This window comes from Ammospiza caudacuta, chromosome 21, assembly GCF_027887145.1.
Source record: "Ammospiza caudacuta isolate bAmmCau1 chromosome 21, bAmmCau1.pri, whole genome shotgun sequence".
In the NCBI taxonomy this organism is placed as follows: Eukaryota; Metazoa; Chordata; class Aves; order Passeriformes; family Passerellidae; genus Ammospiza; species Ammospiza caudacuta.
This window is the reverse complement of record NC_080613.1, coordinates 1,567,382-1,590,142: the sequence shown is the minus strand read 5'-3', so window position 1 is coordinate 1,590,142 and position 22,761 is coordinate 1,567,382. Positions and strand designations below refer to the sequence as shown.

General features: G+C 41.3%; 1 protein-coding gene across 3 annotated transcripts in view; it reads left to right on the top strand.

The window, feature by feature from the left end:
• Positions 1-22,761, top strand: part of RABGAP1 (RAB GTPase activating protein 1) — a 60,918-nt gene that overhangs the window by 3,538 nt on the left and 34,619 nt on the right. For 2 of the 3 annotated variants that reach the window (XM_058818474.1, XM_058818473.1), the window contains exons 2-13: positions 2,781-2,982; positions 7,301-7,532; positions 7,979-8,183; positions 8,709-8,883; positions 9,146-9,303; positions 9,530-9,640; positions 10,256-10,322; positions 11,265-11,367; positions 12,561-12,730; positions 15,299-15,473; positions 16,087-16,180; positions 18,854-19,004. In XM_058818474.1, the coding sequence (XP_058674457.1) occupies positions 2,833-2,982; positions 7,301-7,532; positions 7,979-8,183; positions 8,709-8,883; positions 9,146-9,303; positions 9,530-9,640; positions 10,256-10,322; positions 11,265-11,367; positions 12,561-12,730; positions 15,299-15,473; positions 16,087-16,180; positions 18,854-19,004 (1,791 nt within the window). In that variant the 5' untranslated portion in view covers positions 2,781-2,832. Of the gene's footprint in view, positions 1-2,780; positions 2,983-7,300; positions 7,533-7,978; positions 8,184-8,708; positions 8,884-9,145; positions 9,304-9,529; positions 9,641-10,255; positions 10,323-11,264; positions 11,368-12,560; positions 12,731-15,298; positions 15,474-16,086; positions 16,181-18,853; positions 19,005-22,761 lie in introns of those variants that run through there. The other variant, XM_058818475.1, reaches the window with a different exon arrangement.

Below are 22,761 nucleotides of genomic sequence, written 5' to 3'. Positions count from 1 at the left end.
ATTGAAAGCAGTGACCCAAGAGCCAATCATGCTGACTCTCATTTTGCAACTTCTCCAACAGTTTGTTGTGTGAGGAGAGGCCAGAACACCCATTTAATTACACAGATGAGCAAGGAAAGAGGGTGGTAGAAGTTTGCCTCTCTGTTCATGTTTTACCCAGACACTGTCTCCTGTGGAGCTTAAAGACACCTTCAGGCAAACACTGCCTTATTGTGGTGTAGTTTTGTGTCAGGAGCTAAACTGTGCTGAATTCAAAAGCTCCTATTTTATTTATGCTTAAACAGACCAAAGTCTCTTTCCATGATAGGGATGAGACACTGGCTTTCTGAGGGACATCAAACCTTGAGCTCTGTGCTTGGCTGAGGTTTTTGGTGCTGAGCTGTGAGCAGAAAGCTTTGGGTCTCAGACCAATTGCAGGTATTGCTGAAGAGCACTGTCACTGCTGCTGTGTGTTCCTGGGGTTTGATTCCTGAGCCACATGTAATTGCTCTGCTGGTCTTTGATGTGTGCCCTTCTAGGCTGGCCCTTATTTTAATGGGCTTGGAGGCTCTGGTGGGGATTCTGCCATTGTGAGCTTTCTGACTCAGGGAAAATGATCCATGTAGGAGCCTCTATGGAACAAAGTGATAGCCAGGAACGGAGGAAATTAAATCCATGCAAAGCAAAGTGTGAGGATATAGAAATTTTGGTTAACTGCAGGCAATATTTTAATATTTGAAGATTACTTTTGCACCTCGAGTGTTTGAGCATTAATGCAATGAACCCCTGTGGCTGATTCCAGCACAGCTGGGTGTCTGAGCTTTGCTTGCTGCTACATCAAAAGCTTCTCTCGGTTGCCTGCTCCACTGTCCCCTTTCCTGTGCTCTCCTATCTTGTGTAATTTCATGGGACTTCACTGTTAGGCTGGCAGAGTTGGGCTGGTTGGGACATCCTGGTGTTGCAATTGTGTTGTGACACTGCTGTGGGGTTGGCTGGGCTGGCTGTGGCCCAGGATCCACGTGGGGTTTGTTTACACCTCCCTACACCAGACAGGAGCTGGTAAAGCATAGGAAGCTTTTTATTGAGCTGAAGGTGATGTTGGGGAGAGGTGTCACATTGAAACACTTGGGAAATAGGAGAAATTGGCACTTCAAGACAGACAGACTATACCAAAATAAAGTGCTAAAGTGAACCTTGCCTGGACGATCTTTACAGCTGGTTGTGATCAAAGCCTGCTCCTCTACTCCTGCTGTCAGTGTGGAAGATGAGTTTGCTCTGTTTGAATGAAAACAGTAAAGCCAAAGGGGTATATAGTGTTTGATGCTTATTTTTAGTCTGTGTTTCAAGATCTTTGATTTAGGTATTTTCAGAGATCTGTGTCTATATAGATGGTGCAATATGGAACTTCTATAGAAATGTTTTAAAATGAATTCTTAAAACAAAGGCATGTTTAACGGTAAGAATTCTGCCCTACCTTTGAGATACTTGTGAGTAATACCAGTGTGTAGAACTTCTCAACATGCCTACATTTACCAGCCAGTAATTCCCACTGGAAGTCAGTAGATCCTAAAATGGTTTTGAAAAGGATATCTAAGTACCACACTTGATTTTGAAAATAAATCAAATAATCACAGGTGCGTTGTCATTCATGAACAAACCACATCCATTCTTCCTCTTACACTCTGCTTCAGTTCTCTGAAACATGTTGCAGGATCACTAAGTGATGAGATTGGTAATTGGTTAGAAGTTGTCCTCCTGACAGACTTCACGTTGTATTGGTGGTAGTGGGGAGGGCATTGATAGGAATAAAAGCAGGCTTTGCTATTTCTGGTGTATTGTTCTGGTTCAGGCAGGAATGCTGTGGGCTGTGCCAGGTCTCTGTTGTTTGGCTGTGCTGTTGGAAGCCAGGTTGGGATGGTGCTTCCAGGTTGGAAGGCAAAACTGGAGGCTAAAAAAGCATTTGAGTTTGATTATGTTTGGGAGTTTGTAAAGACCCAGGCCTTTGAGATAAGGGTATATTTGGGTTTCTGAGAAATTTAATCACCCATTTTTATCACAGCAGTCTGTTTTGAGCCATGGATTCTGGGAATCTGTGCTGTAGAGTTCAAGGTGTGCAGCTGAACTTCACCTTTTGTTCCTTTCTTCAAATGCCTCTCAGTGCCAGTTCCAGCTTTTTAAAATCCTCTGTTGGCTCTGCTTCTCAGTACTGAGCCAGCCTACGCTGTTCTTCTTGCTTCTTGGAAGTCTTTGCTTTTATTGCTCCTTATAGTACAGAAAATTCAGTGTAGATTCATAAACTGCTCCATGTCCCAAGGTTTCAGAGCAAAATATCAGGACTTAGGTCAAACTCTTCCTTGGGGGAAAAGAATGTGACTGCAGCATACAGTGAGCTCTGATAAATAAAAGTAATTTTTGTGTGAGCATAGGTGAAGGCAGGTATTAATTGAAGGAAATAAATGGACTTTATTTTGCTGGCCTTAATTGTCAGCAAGTGGAGTGTATGTATGGAGGGCCCTATTTTGTGTGATGTGTAGAAAGTGGTGACTGACATAACCATGAAATACTGCAGAGAGTTTTGTTAACTTCCCTTTTGTGAGCTGTGGAAAGCAGTGCTGTGATAGCATGTGCTGCTTAGCAAGATGAGGGCAGGACTTTGAGTGTGCACTGAGAGAGGAGTTGGAGCTTGGTTGTGCTGTCAGATGAGTTAGTTTTTATAATTAGTCAGCAGGTTTCTGAAAAGAAACATTTGAGCATTTAGCATGAAGTTTTATATAAGTATTTTTATGATTTTTGTTTTTCAGGAGTTTATAACATATTTAATCTCATTCATGAATCGAACTTCCTTTTTAAGTCATGGATGACAAGGCTTCTGTTGGAAAAATCAGTGTCTCTTCAGACTCGGTATCCACTCTTAACAGTGAAGATTTTGTCTTGGTTTCCAGGCAAGGGGATGAAACACCATCTACAAATAATGGTAGTGATGATGAAAAAACAGGACTGAAGGTAAGAACCAATAACCTGAGTTTGTTCCCTGTTCTTCTAAATCAAACTAACCATAGAGAGCTTAAAGAGGGACTTCTTTGTTGTGGAAAACTTGACAGAAGGGAGAACGTTTTCAAGAACCAGTTTTGTCAGTAATGTCTTCACTGCTGATGTCAGAAGTGGTAATTAGGTTTTGAGTAAGAGCTCTCTCCATCACTAGCTGTGGGTTTTTTCCCACTTTGCAGAATTCTTCCTAAAGTGCTTGGGAGGAAACAGGCTGATTGTCAAGAACGTGGAACTGTGATTTTTTCACAGCTTTCAGGTGGAAAGCAATATTAGCATACATGGATTTGACTGTATCTGTTAATTCAAAGATACACTGAAGTTTTCCCCAATGTGAAATGTTCTCTTTAAGAAACGTAGAAGAGTGGTTATAACTAACAACTTGGCATGAATCAGAGAACACAAGCTCTCTGTGAAAGGCTTGTGAGAGCTGGAAGGGCACTGGCATCTTCTCACTAGTAAAAGTGCTGTTCTGAAAAGAGACCCTTGACACCCTCTACTTTTTTTTTTTTTTTTTTGCTACTTAGAGCAACATTCATTCCAATTTGTATTTCAGCAGTTTTTAAGAAAAGTGGCACAAGTAAGGTAATCACTCCAAATTCCATCACTTTAATGTGTTGAAAACTGGATCTTCCCTAGAGTGAGTTGAGTTATTGTGTTCTTTTGGGAGATGGAAAGAGATATTCCACCATTGGAAGAAACTGATGTCTGTCTGCAGCTGCATCTCTGTCTTTAAAGATGATAAGAAATCCTGTGTTCTGCCTGTTGGACTGGGTGCTCCTCTTTTCCCTTGCAGTAGTTGTAACAGAGACTTTATCGAACATTTCTTGATGCTTTTGCTCTTCTTGCTTTTACCTCCCAACTGCTTTGTTTGTTTTTCTTGTGTTCCTCTGAGTCTGGGGCAAGACATTCTGTTATAGTAGCTCTTTTCTCTTGCTTAAGACTTCAAATAAATTCTGTCAGTTAAGAGTCTCAAAACTGATCTTTTGCTTAATCTGGCAAAAAAGTTCATGTACGTTTTATGGTGATTGTAGAAGGTGTCACTTTGCATCATAGAATAGTCTAAAAAACATGAACATTTCTTGAGCATGGAGCCTGGTGATCTGTGAAACTTGCTGTAAGGCTGTGGCCTCATGCTTGTCTTTCTTAATGCTGCAAATAACCAGCAGCATCAAGATCAGGATCAGCACCAATACTTAGGAATTCGGAGTAGTCTCACAGTGGTACTTACCTTGAGAATGCTTCTGTGGCAGTGTCTGTAATCAGCTCCTGAAGCATCGTTTGAGAGCCCGGAAGACTTAAGTCAACCAGCTTCTCTGTTCCATCCTGTTATCCCCAACGAAAATTTGGAGGCATGAAATGTCATAGTCTGCAACAGTTCTTACTCCACATGGGAGCTATTTGTATCACTGTTTGCCTCCAAAGTGGTTTATGAAATGCTGGCTGCAGGTGTGCTGTTTCTCTTGATGAGGAAGGAAGAACATGAGCTCTGCTGCCTCCTGATCATCAGTTGTAAAATTAAATTATGATGTTCTCTAGTTTGGCACTGAATGCCACAGAGCTTTGCAGGTCTTAAGCTTCTTTATGAATTTGGAGCCTGGACTGAGCACAAGCCTTGAACAAAGTGATTCACCTTGAACCTTTCAGTATTCCAGTGTGGAGAGCATGTGCTGTTGGTTATTGGCTGCAATCTGAGTGATTAATGGCAATTTTCTGTCTTAAACAAGAAATACAGTTTGCCTGCTGTCTCTGCTTTCTAGTGTTGTTCCTGTGTCTGCTCGTGCCCACTGGCAGTGGGACTGGGCTGGGTTTAGGAAAGCTTTGCTGCTGGAGCACAGTGTGGAGCAGGAGTTCTGAGCTGCCCGGCACAGCGAGACCGCTCCCAGCAGAGGTGGCAGCACATGCGTCAGGAGAGGGGAATAAATCACAGTTCTGATAAATCCCCTGGTGTGCTAAGGGAAGTTTCCTACCTCCAAGTAGCAAATTTCTACTTCTACTTAAGTAGAAGTCCCTCCTACTTAACCTTAGTTAAAGATGAAGTAAAATCAGTTTTGAGTTCAGTGAGAAATGGACAGAGCCATGGTCAGGGCAGCGGTTTCTTTGCTCAGCCTCAAGCCCTGCTCAGGTGCAGCTGTTACTGTTCCCTCCTGCCCTTGGTTCTGCCAGGCTGGCTCTGGTTTTGGGGCTGTAGTTGGGGTTGGGTTTCAGGCACATTTACACCTTTGTGTGCCCTGTTCCCCTGATGTGGGGAATCCAAATGGGTGCATAAGAACCTTTAGTTGATGTGAAGTTAACCTTGGTTTGTGTTTTAGGCCTCGGTGTGCAGGCAGCTGGTTTGTTGCACTTAATTTTTGGGGCTATGAGAACAGCAGGGCTCTTCTAGTCCAGAAGTGTGGTTACTGTGCCTTTTAAAACTCTTTTTGAGGGTAGTCTGGGCTAAGAAGGAGAGCTTTCTTGCAGAAATTAGTTAAAATTGCTTTTTATATGCGGTTTTGATGATGATGTTTTAGAATATCTATGAGATGGGTTTTTTATTTTTACATGCCTATTTTCTGTAAACAACTTGAATTTGTGTTTTACCTGTCACTACTATTTTTGGGAAATTTTATTTTCAAGATCATGTTTTATAGATGTAACATCTAGATATGTTATTCATACTGATTATTTTACCAAATAGAGTAGATTGCAGTTCAGATTTTTTGGCTTTTAATCTTGATAGAATAGAACATTTTTCATGTGCATGTTATATTAATACCAATACAACATGTAGTTCTCACTGGATATGAATTTTTCACCGTCCTTTCCCAAACCAAAGTCTGTTGACTGTGAGGAAAGCTGTATCAGATGCAGTTTTTTACCAGAATGAATTTTAACTTCAGGTTTCATAGAGAACAGGCTCTGTAAACTAGAAGTTACTCTAGGTTTTTTGATATATAGCCTTTGAAGGGACTGACAGGACACTATAATTAATTAATTCTATTTTGTTGCAAAACATATAAACTCCATACAGTAAAGGAACATGGTGCATCTTCCATCATCATCATCATCATCATCCATCATCATCTTTCTGATGATTGTATGCAAAGACTTGAATAATAAACATGATGCTTGAAAGCCTTCTGCCTTTGATGACCCCATGCTTGTGCAAGATTTTTCCACAATGAATCATGGAAATTAATACTAAAATTGTTGGGAGAAAAATGGCAATATGTGGATTTCTGTGACTAGTTGCAGGTTACAGCTGCCTCCCCCTGTGGGTGTACAGCTGAGCAAGGCAGTTACGCTGTCCTGCTCCTGGCAGGTGATCACAGCACGGGAGTGTATTTTAATCTGTACAAAAAGTGACATTCTGTTTGTGGCAATTTCAAGAGCATAAATGTCTCTTATTGTTTAGATTCTGTGTCAAAACAGTCACTAGATTATTATTTTTTGTGCTAGTTGAATAGTTTGGTTTTTAGTAGCTGGTCAGTGAGTTTACAGAGAGGTGAGAATATGGAAGTGCTCCTAGGTTGAGTTTTGGTGTCAGCAGGAATAACCAGCAGCAGCTGCAGAAGTGTTAGAAGCAAGTGTCATTTGCTGATGGCATCTGGTAAATACTCTGCAAATTCAGTCACTTCCCTATTAACTGCAGAGAAGTGGACAGAGTTTCCTTAGAACCAGTATCTGAGAGCTTCCTGAAATGAATGCCTTCATTCCCTTTCCACTTCAGGACCTTATTTCACACTGTTGAGGGGGCTTCATGCTTTCATGTTGACTTCAATGAGCTCAAAGTCAGACTGCAGCTGAGCGTTGGGAAACAAAGCAAAGCTGTTCTCCTCAGCATGATGGCATAATCTTGTTCCAGATGCTTCTCTTCCTGTGAAACCTTTCTATCTTGCCCATAAAGCACATAACATATTTAATTACATTTATCCCTTTCTGGTGTTAATCTGAGAATTGTTATAGCCCATACTGTGGACATCTGTAAGTTTCTCTGTCAAAGGTAGTATTTGTAGTTAGTGATTAAAGACTGGTTTAAAATCTCCCCGCTATTTCTAGTGCTAGAAAATTCCTGCTTTGAGCTTGTAGATTTGTTAGAGCAGGGAGGATATAATCCATGCTGGTGAGCGCTTGCACCCTGAAGTTTGTGTTTATGGTTGTAACTGTGTTAAATTTGTTGACTGCTGCTTTGACTGGTAAATAAAAAGCAATATGAATGACCCGGTGCCTGAGGGGTGTTTTTTGTTGTTTGAACAGTCTTTTCTTCTTTTTTGTGTCCCAACTCTGTGACTCTCAGATTGTGGGGAATGGAAGTGAGCAGCAACTGCAGCGGGAGCTGGAAGACGTGCTGATGGATCCACCCATGGAGGATCAGGGCAGTGACCGGGACCTTGGAGAAGTCAGAACTGGAGGAGATGGGGAAGAACCTGTTGTCCTTGAAGCGTCAGCATCCTCTACCATTAACCCAGTGTCGGTGGCAGGACTCCAGAAACCAGAAATGAGCTTGCCAGTAAAACCATCCCAAGGAGGTTAGAAAAAAAAAAGGGGAGGAATATCTGGTAGTATCTTTTGAACTTGTTTTTTGTGGGGAAAGTAAAGAGAATTTAGGTACACATGTGGCCAGTAGCCTTTCCCCATGTCTCACATTATAATCACTTAGTGCAGTAAATTCCAGGTTATGTATGTGATGCAGGAGTTAATATCTGCTGAACTGTCCTGTATTCTGAAAACACTGCTATACCAGCCCTGAGATGTGTGCACAAATATTGAACTTACTTGCCTGGCTGTATAAAATACAAGTACAGGGCTTTCCTATAGTGTTTTGACCTGGCCTGGCTTTTCTGTTCTCAGCCTCTCTTGTCTCGTTATTCAGTGGGCAGCCAGTGTCTGAGAGTCAGTGTCAGCAGCAGTGTCTGACACTTCCCTTGCCGTGCCCTGCCTTGTTTCTGACGTTCCCCCTGCTGTGCTGCCCTAGACTGTGAGGATTTGAGCCCCTTCACTCCTGTGACAGACGAGGACAGCGTGGTGTTCAGCAAGCTGACCTACCTGGGCTGTGCCTCGGTGAACGCGCCGCGCAGCGAGGTGGAGGCGCTGCGCATGATGTCCATCCTGCGGGGCCAGTGCCAGATCTCCCTGGACGTCACCCTGTCCGTGCCCAACGTCTCTGAAGGGACCGTGAGGTACGGGGCTCGCTGCTCTGGGGCTCTGCCTTCAGCTTGGCTCCTTTGGAAAGCAAACAAGCTGATGGTTTACCTGCAGGAGACTTGAGCAGCTTGGATTTTCTTTAGTGGGAGAAGTGGGTTTTACAGACATCTGTGTAAAGGAGTCCTTTGAATTTGTTTACCAAACATTCTACCAAAATGTTCTCTGATCATCCAAGCTATCACCAAAGCCATAGTGGGATTGGTTATTGACGAACACTTTGGAAATAGCCTGGAAAGTAGTTTGGAAAATGTCTGATACACAAGGCCTGACAGAGGTGGGGAAATTATTGGTGGAAACATTTGTGGCATTGTATGTTTTTGTGTTGCTCAATTTAAACATCATTATGGTGGTCATGCTTTGCAGTAAATGACAGGATCTAGCTTTTGTGGTGTACTTCTCTAGGAGGTATGAAATTGTTAAAGCTTGCAAGTTATGTCTGGCTGAAATAATTCTTCTAAAGGTGCAAGCTCGCTTTTTTTCCCCTCTCTCTATTTTAACAGACTTTTAGATCCTCAGACAAACACAGAAATAGCAAATTATCCAATCTATAAAATCCTTTTCTGTGTACGAGGGCATGATGGGACCCCTGAAAGTGATTGCTTTGCTTTCACTGAAAGCCACTACAATGCAGAACTCTTCAGGATTCATGTCTTCCGATGTGAAATCCAAGAGGCTGTAAGTGCAAGCTTTTTGTCAAATGATATTACGTACATGTAAATGTTATGAAATTTACAGGAAGTTTTTCAGGCACTTAAGTAATGTAATTCATCCATCAGCAAACCTTAGTTATGGGATAAGAATGCACAGTTAACAGTTTATCCTAAGAAGTGCAGAAAAAGTTAATTAGATGCTAAAATGGAATTATTTTCATACAATTTGTTGTGCATTAGTGAAAATGCGGGGTGGTTTCAGCTGCTGTTTGTCACTCTGGCTGCAGGTGAGCCGAATCCTGTACAGCTTTGCCACTGCCTTCCGGCGCTCTGCCAAACAGACCCCGCTCTCAGCCACTGCCACCCCCCAGACTCCTGACAGCGACATCTTCACCTTCTCCGTGTCTCTGGAAATCAAAGAGGATGATGGGAAAGGTTATTTCAGGTAGAGATTCTTCTTTTGTGCAGCATATGATTCTGTTGGAAAGTGAGTGAATAGAGAGTGTGAGGCTGAGGTGGTCCCTGAATTCCCTTTTTGAGAGTTTCCTGTTCTAGTTTAAATGAATCCCAGGTGTAAGGAGCTGCAGCAGTGTCTGATGCTGGGTTTGCTGTATGCAAGGAATGCAGCTAAATTGAGAATTCTTTTTTTTGTTTCCTGATATGAATAACAGTGCAGTTCCCAAAGACAAGGACAGGCAATGCTTCAAGCTCCGCCAAGGGATTGATAAGAAGATTGTGATTTATGTGCAACAGACAACGAATAAAGAACTTGCTATTGAAAGGTAATGTCATCAACTTTTAAAAGACTCTTTATCTGTATTTTGCCTCTGAGGGAGCAGGTTAGTAATTATTCTGTGATTTAGTGCCATACTTCTCTTGAGGATGAAGTGGGACATACCTGTGTGGGCCAAAAATGTCTCTGAAAAGGCCAAAATGAAATCATAAAAGAGGTCCTTTTGTTTCATCTGATCCTTGTCCCTACTGAAGGGTAAATTCTATGCAAATATGTCTAAAAAACCCAAAAAAAAGCCACCAAAGGAAGGGCAGAAGACTGCAGGCCAAGTGTTGTTGTGGTATAAGGAACTCTTGTTAGCAGTGACTTTATTAGACTGTTCTGTAAAACAAAGGTAATGGAACAATTTCCAGGCTATAAACTGGGTAAAATCATCTTGTAAATGTGATCCTGAAATCTTGCTCGACGTTTTTGATGTTGACTTGACATTGTTTTGCTGGATGTGCTTGATGCTGCGTTCAAATGTCAAGGTTTGTTGATGTTTGTCAGTGGATTCATGGGCTGTTTGTGATGTATGACAGCAGATACTTAGATAAGAAATGTTAATGGTTTGTTGATGAGCATGTCCAAGTTTTGCAGTTACATTTTTTGCCTGGCTTTGCAGATGTTTTGGCCTTCTCCTTAGCCGTGGGAAAGACGTTCGGAGTGGCGACATGCACCTTCTGGATTTGGTAAGGATCTTTTTAACAAAACTCAGTAAGAACTTGGGTTATGATTGTGCATGATGTCAGGATGGACAGGGAACACTTCTGCAGTTGTTGATGGGAGTTGATGGTGTAGGTTCCACTGCTGAGGGTGTGGCTCTGGGCAGTTGAGTTCAATCCCTGCCTCTGCTGCTCAGTTAGACGTGACCTGGTGCTTGGTCAGGGGACTTGCCCAGTTTTACAGTCAGTCATGACTGTTCTCATTCAGAGGCCAGAAATAAGAAACATGGAACCTTATTTTTAGATATCCTGAATATTAAAGTGCTGTGCTTTGAACATGCAAAGTTTTACAGCTTAGTTATCAGTGTGAGAATTGAGGCCTGAGAGGCTTCCAGTGTAACACAGAACTAGTGGGTGCTTGTGACTCACTTTTCTCTATAGAGTAATGATAGGGATCATTTGACTTCACAAGGCTGAAGTGACAACAAATTTGCTAGTATTTATGCAGTACAGAGTGACTACTCAAAAAGGTTTAATACTACATGAATAATTTTGTTTTCTGCCAGGCTTTGGATTGCCCAGAAAATGAGATTGTTGGGAAGACAGACAAACTGAGCATTAGATAAAATATTGGTTTGGTTCTTAGTGACTCGATAACATGTATTGTGTTCTCATCCACACCTCTGTAAACTGAAAGCTGCTGTTCAATGGCCACCTCCAAAATGACTGATTATGCTGTGTATTAATAGAATAATTAATAATAATTGGCCTTTCCGTGTTATCAGCATGGACACCAAGGATTGCAGGGGAACTCTGCTATTTCTTTCAGAGATGATCTCTGCTGCAGACTCTGTCACATGGACTTGCCCTTTCCTTGCCAGTGCAGTAGCTCTTTCACAGGGCTGGTGCTACATAATGTAGAAACTTCTTTATTAAAACAAACAAAACATAAACTTACCTTGTTTCCAGGAGTCCATGGGTAAAAGTTCTGATGGGAAATCATACGTGATCACTGGGAGCTGGAATCAAAAGTCTCCACACTTCCAGTTTGTAAATGAAGAAACACCAAAAGGTATGAATGTTGCCAGGTGTTATCCCTAGGCAGGGAAATTACTTCCATAGTGGGCATTGGATGATTTATCTTTTCAGAAGAATCCCACAAAAGACTTTCACAGAATAGGATATGTTCTCAGAAAGTAGAGTGCTAAATGCCACGTGAAATTAAAAAAAAAAACAAACAAAAAGACAAAGGCAAGCAATGTTCAGTAATATGTTGTAGGAACTGTGTCCTTGTAGGAGACTCTGCAGGTGTGGGGCAGGATGCAGGTGCTCTGTGCACCACTGGACCTTTTCAAGAATCCCATTGAGAATTGCACTAAATGAGTTTTGCAGGCACTTGCTTTGCTCAGTGTCTTGTGGTCAGTTCAAATTTTTCCAAACCCAAGTGTTTAATTAAACAGAAGGATTCCCATACCTGTGAAAATGAAAGCAAACCAATCCAAGTGTCTTCCAAAAATAGCTGATGTTGCACTGCTCTCTTGAGTCCTGGAAGAGAATGTCATTACTTCTTTGAAGATGTCAGCTGAATTATCATCTTTTCAATCTCCTGTCACTGTTGTGTGCCAGAGGTTGGGAAGTTAATGGGAATTGACTGGGCAAAGTCATGAAAAAGCTGCTGGGCACAGTCTGGTGCTGGAGTGGATGCCATCCTGCCTGAAGGACACAATTTATCATTCTCTGCCAGAGACATCTCCTGGGTCACTGAGCCCTGTTGCCTCCTGTTGGAACATCAGAGTGTGTAGGCAATTTTTGGAACGTCACAGCTGACATGGTCTTAAATGCCTTTAATATCATGGTATTAAACACTTAAGTAACTGCTAAAACCAAAAAAGAATTGAAGTGTAATTAGGCTGCATGGCAAGAGGTGTGCACTATGCAGTTAAATGCACAGATCCTCTATAATGTTTAAAGAAGGTTTTGGATACAATTTCAGAGGGATTTGAAAAAGCAGAATTTTTATTCTCTTTAACAAGATCATTTTCTTGGCTTGAAGGCTGCAGTTTCCTTACTCTCTGGTGAATAGTGCATAGTGATCCAATTTTCCTATTTTGAAACTTGTAGGGTTTTGAGATGTTAAATATTGGTGGAAAATCGATTCTGAAAAGGAAAGTTTCCTTTGTTCTTCCATATTGCTGGGAAAGGGGTTATGGAATATTTTATTTGAAATGTTTCTTTTCACATTGTGGCTTCATTTTCTCTCTCTAGATAAAGTGTTGTTCATGACCACTGCTGTGGATTTGGTCATAACTGAGGTGCAGGAGCCCGTTCGATTCATTCTGGAGACAAAAGTCAGAGTTTGCTCACCTAATGAGAGGCTGTTCTGGCCCTTCAGCAAACGGAGCTCAACTGAAAATTTCTTCTTAAAATTGAAACAGGTAATTGTGTTAAAAAATAAAGAAATAAAATTGACAATTAATAGGCTGTTTCTCCCTATGATTGCTAAAACCTTTACTGATATAATGTTCATAATGCAACATTTTCCTCCTGATTCAAAGAGGTAAAATAAATGAACTTCACTTTGAGAAAAGCTACCCTTTATTGTACTGATTGTTGCTGGCTATCTGCAGTTCCCATAAAGAGCCTGAAATAGCTTTTTTGATAGCTTTGAGTCTGCGAGGTTACAGAGAGGGTTATGGATTTTCCAGCCAAACCACAGAAAGGAATGGAGGATTTATCTGCAAACTGGGGCTATGCTGAGACTTGCTGCCATAAGGGTATGGAGGAATAATTGTGTAAAATTAAGGGTTAAGAGAAAAGTTCTTGCTGTAATCCTGGTGACATGGCATCTGATAGATCCCTAAACTTATTTTATCATGCAAATTGAACATTTCTTCTTTAGATGAGCGAACATTCACATGAAATTCCAAAGGAAATTATTTTTTGTCAAAGTCTATTTTCCCCTTCTGCATGGTTGGAAACAGAGATTTCACACATACCCCAAGTTTGCCCTGGGGAAAAAAATCCAAGCAACCACAAAAAATCCCTAGAACTTGTTAAAAAAATTTTACTGTTTTTTCCAACTTACTTTTTTACCCATCTCCTAAAAATGGAAGGATTATTTCTGTCCAGGATATTCCTAATAACAGTACAAGGCAATAACTTAGTCTCAAAATAAGGCTGGTAAGTTGAAGGTCCAAGTCACTGAAGAGATCATGTACTTGAAATAGCTGCTATTCTTCTGCTCTAGAAACTATTGTTCTGAAATGAAAGTCCTGTTTAAAGAACTGGAAATGTATAAAAGCAAATAACAATGTGGATGTACGTGCTCTCTCAAGGCTTAGCAATTCTGGGTGCAGCCCAAAAAGAAAGCAGTGTTGGAGTCCTAATTTCATGATAAGTGTTCTTATTTGAAGAGGTTTTGAGTTAAGCAAGAGGCTTTTCTTCATTCTTTTTACACTTGCCTTTAAGTGCTAACAAAGAATGCATCTGGGTAGTAACAAAGATGAAGTTCACCAAGGATTCTTTTTCTATGTAAAGAAAAACCCCTATCCTTCAAAGTTTAAGGTGGAAAAATTCTTAATGGATGAGCTCAGCCTTTTTATTTAGAATATTTTTGAGGTGGAGCATGTAGAGGCTGTTGGGCTATAAATATTCTACAGCCTCCAAAAGGTGCCTTTTCTGTTTGGCAGTTTAGAGGAAGCTTATCTTACTGAGCTAATTCTGGATCTTTTGTCTTACCAAATTCACAGACATTGTGACTTATCTTGGCCAATTCTCTTTTTCCACAGACACTGTCAGGTTATCCAACTTGCAGTGTTTACTAATGGAGGATTATCAAAACTCGTAGTGGAAGCAACAAATATAGAATGTACTGCCTGATAAGCCTGGAAGGGAAACCTGTTTCTGTGGAGTCATGATTAGCCTATTAAAAGTACATCTGTGTAGAATTGGCTTATCTTGCTTTGGCAGTGTTTCTTTATTCGGAAATGGTGAAAGCAGAGGGATTTTATTTGTTCTGATTGCATTTAGTGATTTAATAATTTTTAGTTTTGAAGTATTTCTCTTCATTTTTAATGCTCCAAAGAATAAAATTGAGCACAGGGCGCTTAGTGTGGAGTATAATTATGAATCTTATTTCACTCTTTTCTTCACCTTCTCTTCTCTGCTTTCTATTTTTACTCATTTAGGAAAAAAAAATTCCAAGTCCTTAAAATGTATTAAAATTTTAGAACTGCTTCACAAAGAAAAATCGTTCTTTGAAGGAAAGGAAGGTACCAAAGCATTGAAAATTATGGAGAAACAGGGTCACAGAGTAGGCTTTGGAACTCAGTAATTTGTGTTCCTGCAGCAATGTATGCACAGAGTTGGAAGCTTTGCTAAAGACCATTACTGTGGGAAAGTCATGGAATCCCAGACTGGTTTGGTTTGGAAGGGACCTTAAAGCTCATCTCATCTTGTTCAAATAAATATGAACAAAGTTTTAAGACTACTTTTGCCACCATCAGTATTCCCAGAAACCTTTTCTATTTTAACTCATTTTATAAATTCTCTTTGAAGAAGAATTTGACATAATTTTTAAGTTTTTGCTTTCAATTTTCCACTACTGTTTGAATAAAGGCAAAGTTGCTGCATATTTCATATAGTTGCTGAGGAACCTTCATCTCTTAGACCACAGATGCATTTATAACTTTAAACGTTCAGTGCATTTGTGTCCAGTTCATTGATGGTTGGAAAGATGATCTCCCTGTGGATGGCAGATCCAAGTGCCCGTTGTGCCTGTGGCAGACACTGTGCCTGTGGGTGCAGCATGCTCCCAGCAGGTTTCAGGGAGCACTAAGAGCCTGCCCCTGGCATTAAGTGTGTCCCAGGTGTGAACATTCCTCACTGTAGAACGGGATGGAAGTTGTTCCTCAGCTCTCCTGGTCTGGAAAGAGAAGGCAGAGCCTTAGGAAGTGATGTGGCATTTGTGTGTCTTCCTCAGCGGAATGAACCTTGTTTCCTAGATAAAGCAGAAGGACAGGAAGAACAACTCTGACACTCTGTATGAGGTTGTGTGCCTGGAGAGTGAATCTGAGAGGGAGAGGAGGAAAACCACAGCCAGCCCCTCCCTGCGCCTGCCCCAGTCGGGCTCGCAGGGCTCCATGATCCCATCGCCTCCAGAGGATGATGAGGAGGAAGGTAAGAAGCTCCTGTGCTTTGTGGACTTTGAGAAAGGGCAGTTGGTGAATAATGTGGTTATAAAAGATGTAGAATCCCTTCCAGTCAGAATCTGCCTGATTGAGGGGTTCTTTATTGCTGGAATACTGCAAGATCCCATAGTCAGTGTCCTGGCATTCCTGGTCAGCCTCTCCCTCCTCTGGCACTTCAGTGTCCCTGCTTTTCTCAGCCCAGGCCTCCTGTGTCCTGTATTTGGGACAATGTGAAAAAGGGCTCCTAAAATCTGGGGATTATCATGTGGCTTCTGCCCCTCCCTGAGCAGCTGTGAGCAGGTTTGAGAGCAGAAGGAGAAGCTGGTGTTATTTGGAAGTGTCAGCAGACAGTGTTTTAGTGGAGAGTCAGACGTCTGGGAGAGATGAAACAGTACCAGGACCTGCCCAGCTTGGAACTTAATGCATTTTCAAGAACTTCTATTTTTAAAAAAAAAATTTAAGCAAACCACAACCACTCTGAGTATAGAAACATCTGGCATTACAAAGATGAAATGGAGATAACTTGGGTTTCTGCTTTTCCACTTTTCCTGCTGGCCTTCCATGTGGCCTTGGCTGAAGTGTCCCTTCTGTTCTCTTGGCAGACAATGATGAACCACTCTTAAGTGGTTCTGGAGATGTTTCCAAAGAGTGTGCAGAAAAAATTCTTGAAACGTGGGGAGAGCTGCTGTCCAAGTGGTAAGTGGCAAAATCACATTCTGAAAATTACAGTTCTGAATCTTCTCATTGTGATTGCTCCTTCTGCTTGGAGTTTTTATTTCCAGAGGCTGTTTGATGTAAGATTAGTTTGGGTTTAGTTCTCTGTCCCTTATTCTCTGCCTTGATATTTTCTGATTTCTTTAGAGGTGGTATAAATATTTTAATTTTTGAGTGCATGCTTAATGTACAGAAATTCACTTATGGTGTGTCTTTAGTTGTTTCTGCCTTAAAACTCTACTTCTCTTCAGGTTCCTTGGATTTTATTAAAGGAAAACCTAAACTAAGTAATGTAGAGAAAATGCAGCTCTTGCTTTGTCTGTTCTGCACAGATCACTTCCATTCCTCTTTGTAATTCTGACTGAGTTCACAGCCAGTTTTTCCTGCAGCTGTCATATCTTAGTGACTGTAGCTTAAGAAATGGGAGGTTTGGACTTGGATAGAGAAGATGTTTTTGCTCCCTTATCTAAAGGAAGGCTCCAGAGCGTGCCAAGAAGGAAGTACATGAGCTCTGCTGTTTTTCCCTGGAAAATGTCAGTGTACAAGAAGAGTGTTTCTTGACAGTCCAATTGCTAATGCAACACAATCCTCCTTTGGTGAGGGATTGTTTTATTCATCTTGAAGTAGCCTGAGCAGTTCCAAAGAAATGCTGACTGTTGTAAAATTCAGGGGTTTTATCAGGTTTTATTTTTTCCCCACAAATGGGGTGATGGGCAGCATGAGACTGAGCTCAAACAGGCTTCATTTTGACTCTTTAATTGCAGCTTTAATTGTGGCCTTTTGCTTCCTGAAGTCAATGAGAGCAGGGCAGGGGCTGGACAGCAAGTCAAACTCCTGGATCTAAGGAGTGGGACAGCAGAGATTGGAGTCAGTCATGCAGCTTAGATGAGAAAAAGTATTGACGTGACCACTTAGACAGGAATCTCTTTAAATTAAGATTATAACTGTTTAGTATTTTCTGCAGTTATTGCTTATTTGAACAAGTTGTTTTCCTTCCTCTTTGGTTTTGCACTAAGTGGACACATTTGTAACAGAGGAAGACTGTGGTAAAATGATGTATGATCCCTTTTCCCTCTCCTAGATTTGGAGAAACATCTTTCCCACATGAGCTCTCTGCATCTGCTGCTGTGAGAAAGTTTCTTTCAACTTGAATTTTTTTGTAATTCTTCCAAGGGCTCGGAGATAATTAAGCCACCTGACTCCCATTGGAAATGTTTTGGCAGCTCTAAGAGGATATGAAATGCTTCTGTGCTAATGCTGGCAACAGCTGTAATATGTGTTAAAGGGCTTTCCTTCTTAACTAAAAACGTGTATTTGGAAGCAATGATCCCCCAGCTTTTAACATAAGAGGATTGAAAACCATAAAAATCAGACTTCAGGTAGTTTCATGCTAGTTTTTTAGAATTGTGTAATTAGATTTGTATAGTAATTAAATATTTGGTATTTTGTGATACCAAAGAATATTTGGCTGATGTTTCATAACTGCTGAGTCACACAATTTTCTCATTTCAAACATAGTTGGGAAGAATCCAGTACAGCCTTCATGACTGTGTTCATTGGAACTACTGCTGTACTTGCTCTGATCTGAGAGTAAGGCAAATCAGTTTTATAGGCCTTTACAGTAATACTTTGTGTATAGGAAGTATTTTATATAAATATACTTACATATTATAAAGGCATAATAAATGCTCTATAAAGATATGTCTATAGTGACATTGATATAAATGTAACTACTTTATAAATATTATTTTTATTTTAGTTAATTTCTTTTAGAGAAAGCACGGTGAAGGAGGACATGATGGTCCCGAGTTCTGTGCAATAAATAGTGATTTAAATGTCTGCCTTGTTAGTCTCTAGATTATTGTGTCAGAACACTGTAGACTGGAGAAAGGCCATAGGGAATCCCAGTCTGTGTGAAATTATTATCCATGTATCTGTTAGACTGTTACAAACATTAATAAATGCCAGTTTATTAAGAACATAATGCAGATGATGTGACACGAGTTCATCTTTCTGCCTGGCTTTGTCTGTCAGTTCTCTTGATCATTTTATCCAGAAGTTTGTTTTTTAGTAACTGCTGAAAAATAGTAATTTCTGTGATTTAAAGATGTGTGTCTTTTGGGGATTTTTATATATAAGCCACAAATGAGCTGTTCAGCTTGACGTGCTGTAAGTGCATAAATTATAAGTAGGTTTAGTTTTTACAGCTTGCAGTGCTGTAATTTATGAGCTGTCAGTGGTCTCGCTGGAAGGAGCTGTTCAGCTGGGGCTGGCTGGTGCAGTGAGGCTGCCCTAATGCAGGGGGGAGTTGGAGAACCACGAGAGGTGATTCCCAGAGCTCTGACTCCTCTGTCCCTCCCTCCCTGAGAGGGTCACCTCCTGCTAGGAGACTCATGCACACTGCTCATTTTGGGGTGGTTTGAACTTGGAATTTACAGGCTGTGACCTCTGTCCTGCAGCATTTAATGGAGTGCTCTGGTTTGTTGAATGCTATATGTATATAAATTTAATGAGAGTCAAGAAAATAGTTTGGGAAGTAGTGCTCCAAATGAACTTGAATTTCGCGTGGAGATGTGGAGCGCGTGGCAGGGTGCTGTGAGTGCTGTTCCAGCCGGTTCCTGTGGCTGTGGGGCAGTAACCGAGCCCTCCCTGCAGGCACCTGAACCTGAGCGTGCGGCCCAAGACGCTGTCGGCGCTGGTGCGGAGCGGCGTCCCCGAGGCGCTGCGGGGCGAGGTGTGGCAGCTGCTGGCAGGGTGTCACAACAACGACCACCTGGTGGAGAAGTACAGGATCCTCATCACAAAGGTACCGTGCCTTTTTTTCAGCTCTTTTCCTCCCATTTCTCAGAGAGTGGGAATGCAGTGGCTTCAGGCATGCTCTTGCCTCAGGGTCCCTGAGTGTACCTGGCTGTACCAACGAGTGACTGTGATTCAATCCTCCAACAAAAACCCTACAGAGCTGCTGGTGGCATTACACTGCTTTCCTTTTATAGCTCTGTTTTTGTAAAAAAGAAATATCCTATTAATTGCTTTCATAATGGACAGATTAATTTTCTTTGCTTGTTTGGCTTTTCTGAATGGAAGCTGAATTTTGTTGTGTTGTCTCAGTGTTTATGCTAAAAATCCAACACTAGTAGAAATTGCAGCCTTTTTTGGTAGAAAGAAAACAGAACAATGTGGATGTTTTTGCATTGGACAGCAGTTTTGTGACTTCTCATTTGAATGCTGACTCCAGTAAGGTAGGAAAAGGATGTAAGAATCGTTTGTAAAGACATCACTCAGTGGTTCTCAAGGTTCAAGCAATGAATGGGTCACAAAATGAAATGTCACCTTCTTATCCAGAAAACGGATGTGTTAATTTGGATTTGACCATTATCTGTATAGCTACATTGGATTTTATTGCTTTCATCAAACATGCAAGTCTAGAAGGACTGTATTAGAAATTATTAATGATACAGCTTAAGTACAAATATTACAGAAATTAATTATTCACCAGTTAAAAAGCAAAACAAGTGAATCAGCCTTTGTATCTCTCTATTTTGATGGCACAGATTCACAAGGAGCAATTAAAGACCTTAGTCCGAGGGCAGGAGGGCTTCTGAAATTAAACTCAGTTTCTGCTGGAGTCATCCAGGAGGGATCCTACATAATGTGAATGAATAATGTTAAATAAGCTAAAAATGTTCTGTATATGAAAATAAGTATTTTCATATAATTGGTGAATATAGAAAAAAATTGATCCAAATTCCTTGATGCTGGTTTATGCATTGTAGAGCTGTAACATGGATTTTATGGTGAATAAATCATATAAGTAATGTGGAGGTTGAGTGCTCTGGCAAGGAGTGATCACAGCTATCCTGTTGTGTTATTTTAATTGCCTGGTGAGTAGTTGTCAGCCTCACTTGTTTCTCTGTTTCAGTGCTTTGGTATCAGAATGCAAAAGATGATGTCTTTGTGGCACAGTTGGTGACACGTTTGCTACTATCTTTGTCAGCTGGGAGGGGATAGTGTAACATTTCATTTTTAAACCTGTGAAACCTTTCCACTCCTTGTCATTTGGCTGAGACAAAGAAAGTAACCTGCATCTCGTGTTGGAAGCATTTCTGGAGTGCAAGTGTAAGGGAGAGTGGGCTGGCCCTGCCCTGTGTTCTGCTGAGGAGCACTGGCTATGCCTGCAGTGCTTGTTCAGCACAGAAGCTAATTAAGGAATTAGAGAGAATGGGTCCTGGGTGACCATTTTCAGGCCCTGCTGTGGTTTCATGAGGTCTGTGCTAAATCAGCAGCACACCAGCTCCAGCAAATAACAATTTTGTTGACCTCCCTAATCTGGAGGTGCCATATTAGCCCAGTGCCGTCCATGGCTGTTTGTTTTGTTGTGACTTAAATACGGAAACAGGCTGGGACTGTTCCTGTGGAAGGGACAGATGTTGGTGTTTGAGCACAGAAATGTGTGCTTGGTTCACAGGGGAATTGGGATTTCTTCAGTCTGCAGGCAGTGGAAGGAGTGCAAGGTTTTAAGCAGGGTTATCTTTCAGTGCCTGTGTGGAGGTACTGAAGAGAACAGGCAAAAAATGCAAGGGTTGTTTGGGAGGCTGAGGAGAACATGAATTCAGGGTCCAGCAATACAATGTTTGCAGACCCTTTGGACATAGTCTATGTCAAGTATTATAGCCAAGAATATAATAAAGCTGGGCTGCACTTTGGCCTTAAATTTTTTTTCATGCTTTTCTTAGGCATGAAATGTGATAATTTTGGAGTTCCAATGTGACTAATTCTTACTGCTCTTAAAATAGCAGCTCAGTTACAGTCAGTATGCAGCAATATATAGGAGTAAATGTTCCTGGGAAAAAAATTGCTAATTATATGAAGACAAGGGTCCATTATATTACATTGCTTTCCCATCTTTGTAATGCTTTGCCATGTTTTGCATGTCACTAATGCCAATTCTTCTCTGGCAAGCCTGCAGTTATTTGCATTACCATGCCTTGAAGGGGGTTTATGTGAGAATAACTGCTGTGGTGTAGTGCAGGAGCACAGGGAGTCCATGTAAAACCCGTGCCCTGGAATGTGAGTAGGAGATGCAGGAAACCTGTGCTCATAATGCAGTGCCCCTTCTCTCTTCATGTTGCCCTCTGTTCCTGTAGCTGCATTTGATTTCTGCCAGGCTTTTCCTGACCCCATGCAGCAGCACAGTCCCAAATTAATAAGGATCTGTGACAGCTCCTTCATAACCTTCTGGCCTGTTTCAGGGATTTTCTCCCCTTGTGCACAGGATGTGGGATGCAGCACCCCAGTATTTCTTCTGGTGGTTGCTTTCCTGGGCAGGCTCAGGTAATCTCTGCTTTTTTTCTTTCCTTTGCAAATTAATTCCTGAAAGAGCAGTTTTTTTGTCCACTGTTGAGTAGTGGCTACTGAAGGATTGAAAAGGAAATGTCTCCTGTTGTGTTCTACCATTCATGAGAGCTGTGTCTAGCTCTCTTCTTGAATATGACTTAAAAATAGCATTGAAATTGTGTTTCAAGGTGTGTTCTTTGTGTTCCAGTCATCATGACAGCATATATTAATTATTTGCTCTGGTTTTCTTTGCCACACACTGGCTGGGGTTTGTTCTCTGCGCTTTTGTTATTGCGGGAAGGTTGAAGTTTCACCATCATGGCGCTTCCACAAATTACTTTTGAGAATTTGCACACCATCTGTGTGCAATAATAAAGCTTTTAGCAGCTCCAGATTGCCATGCTGGTGGTGGGGAGTGTGGATGAAAGCCAGCCCAGTGAATTAAGGTCATGTCCCTACTGGGGACAGAAAGCAAGCTCTAGGTGAAACGATCGAGACAATCCCTGGAAGAGGCATCTGGTCCTGGTAGCACTTTGGCAATCACAGTTAGGGCTGTTAATCTTCAGCCTTCCAGCCACTGAAAAGTAGCAGAAGACACATAGAGACTCACTCCAGGTGTTCACAGACACCTGCAGGAACAATATTCCATGTTCTGGACAGGCATAGGTGGATGGAAAGTGTTGTTGAGTAGAAAACATGTAAAGAGAGCCAGACAGGCTAAAAAAGAGAAATAAACATGATACAAAGTGAAGGAGACAACAGCCACAACAGACAAGTTTTAGAAAGAATTAATACAACTACTGAATCTGTCAGTAGAGAAGTTCTTCATAATATCAACATTAAAAACCTGACATTTACAATATGGAGGAGAAAATAAAAAGCTTTGGATATAGGTCTGTGTGGGAGGAAGTAATGTTGAAAGGAAAAAGCCATGAACTGTTGTGCCAGATAAATACACTATATTAAGAAAATTACAACGTGAGAGGGACATCTTGTGGCACAAATAAAATAAAAAGTAATAGTCCAGTGTCAGGAGGCGTATCCTGCAATGTTACTCCAGGGTCACCATTTCTGGGAGAAATCCCAGGCCTGGTAGGAGATTAATTTGTTCCAGTCTTTCTTATAGCAGAACTCCTGCTACCCACTTTCTCATCTTCCCACCTTTTTGTCTCCATGAGACGAGGATTATAGAACACAGACGTTCTACCAAATATACTTGTCTGTCTTGC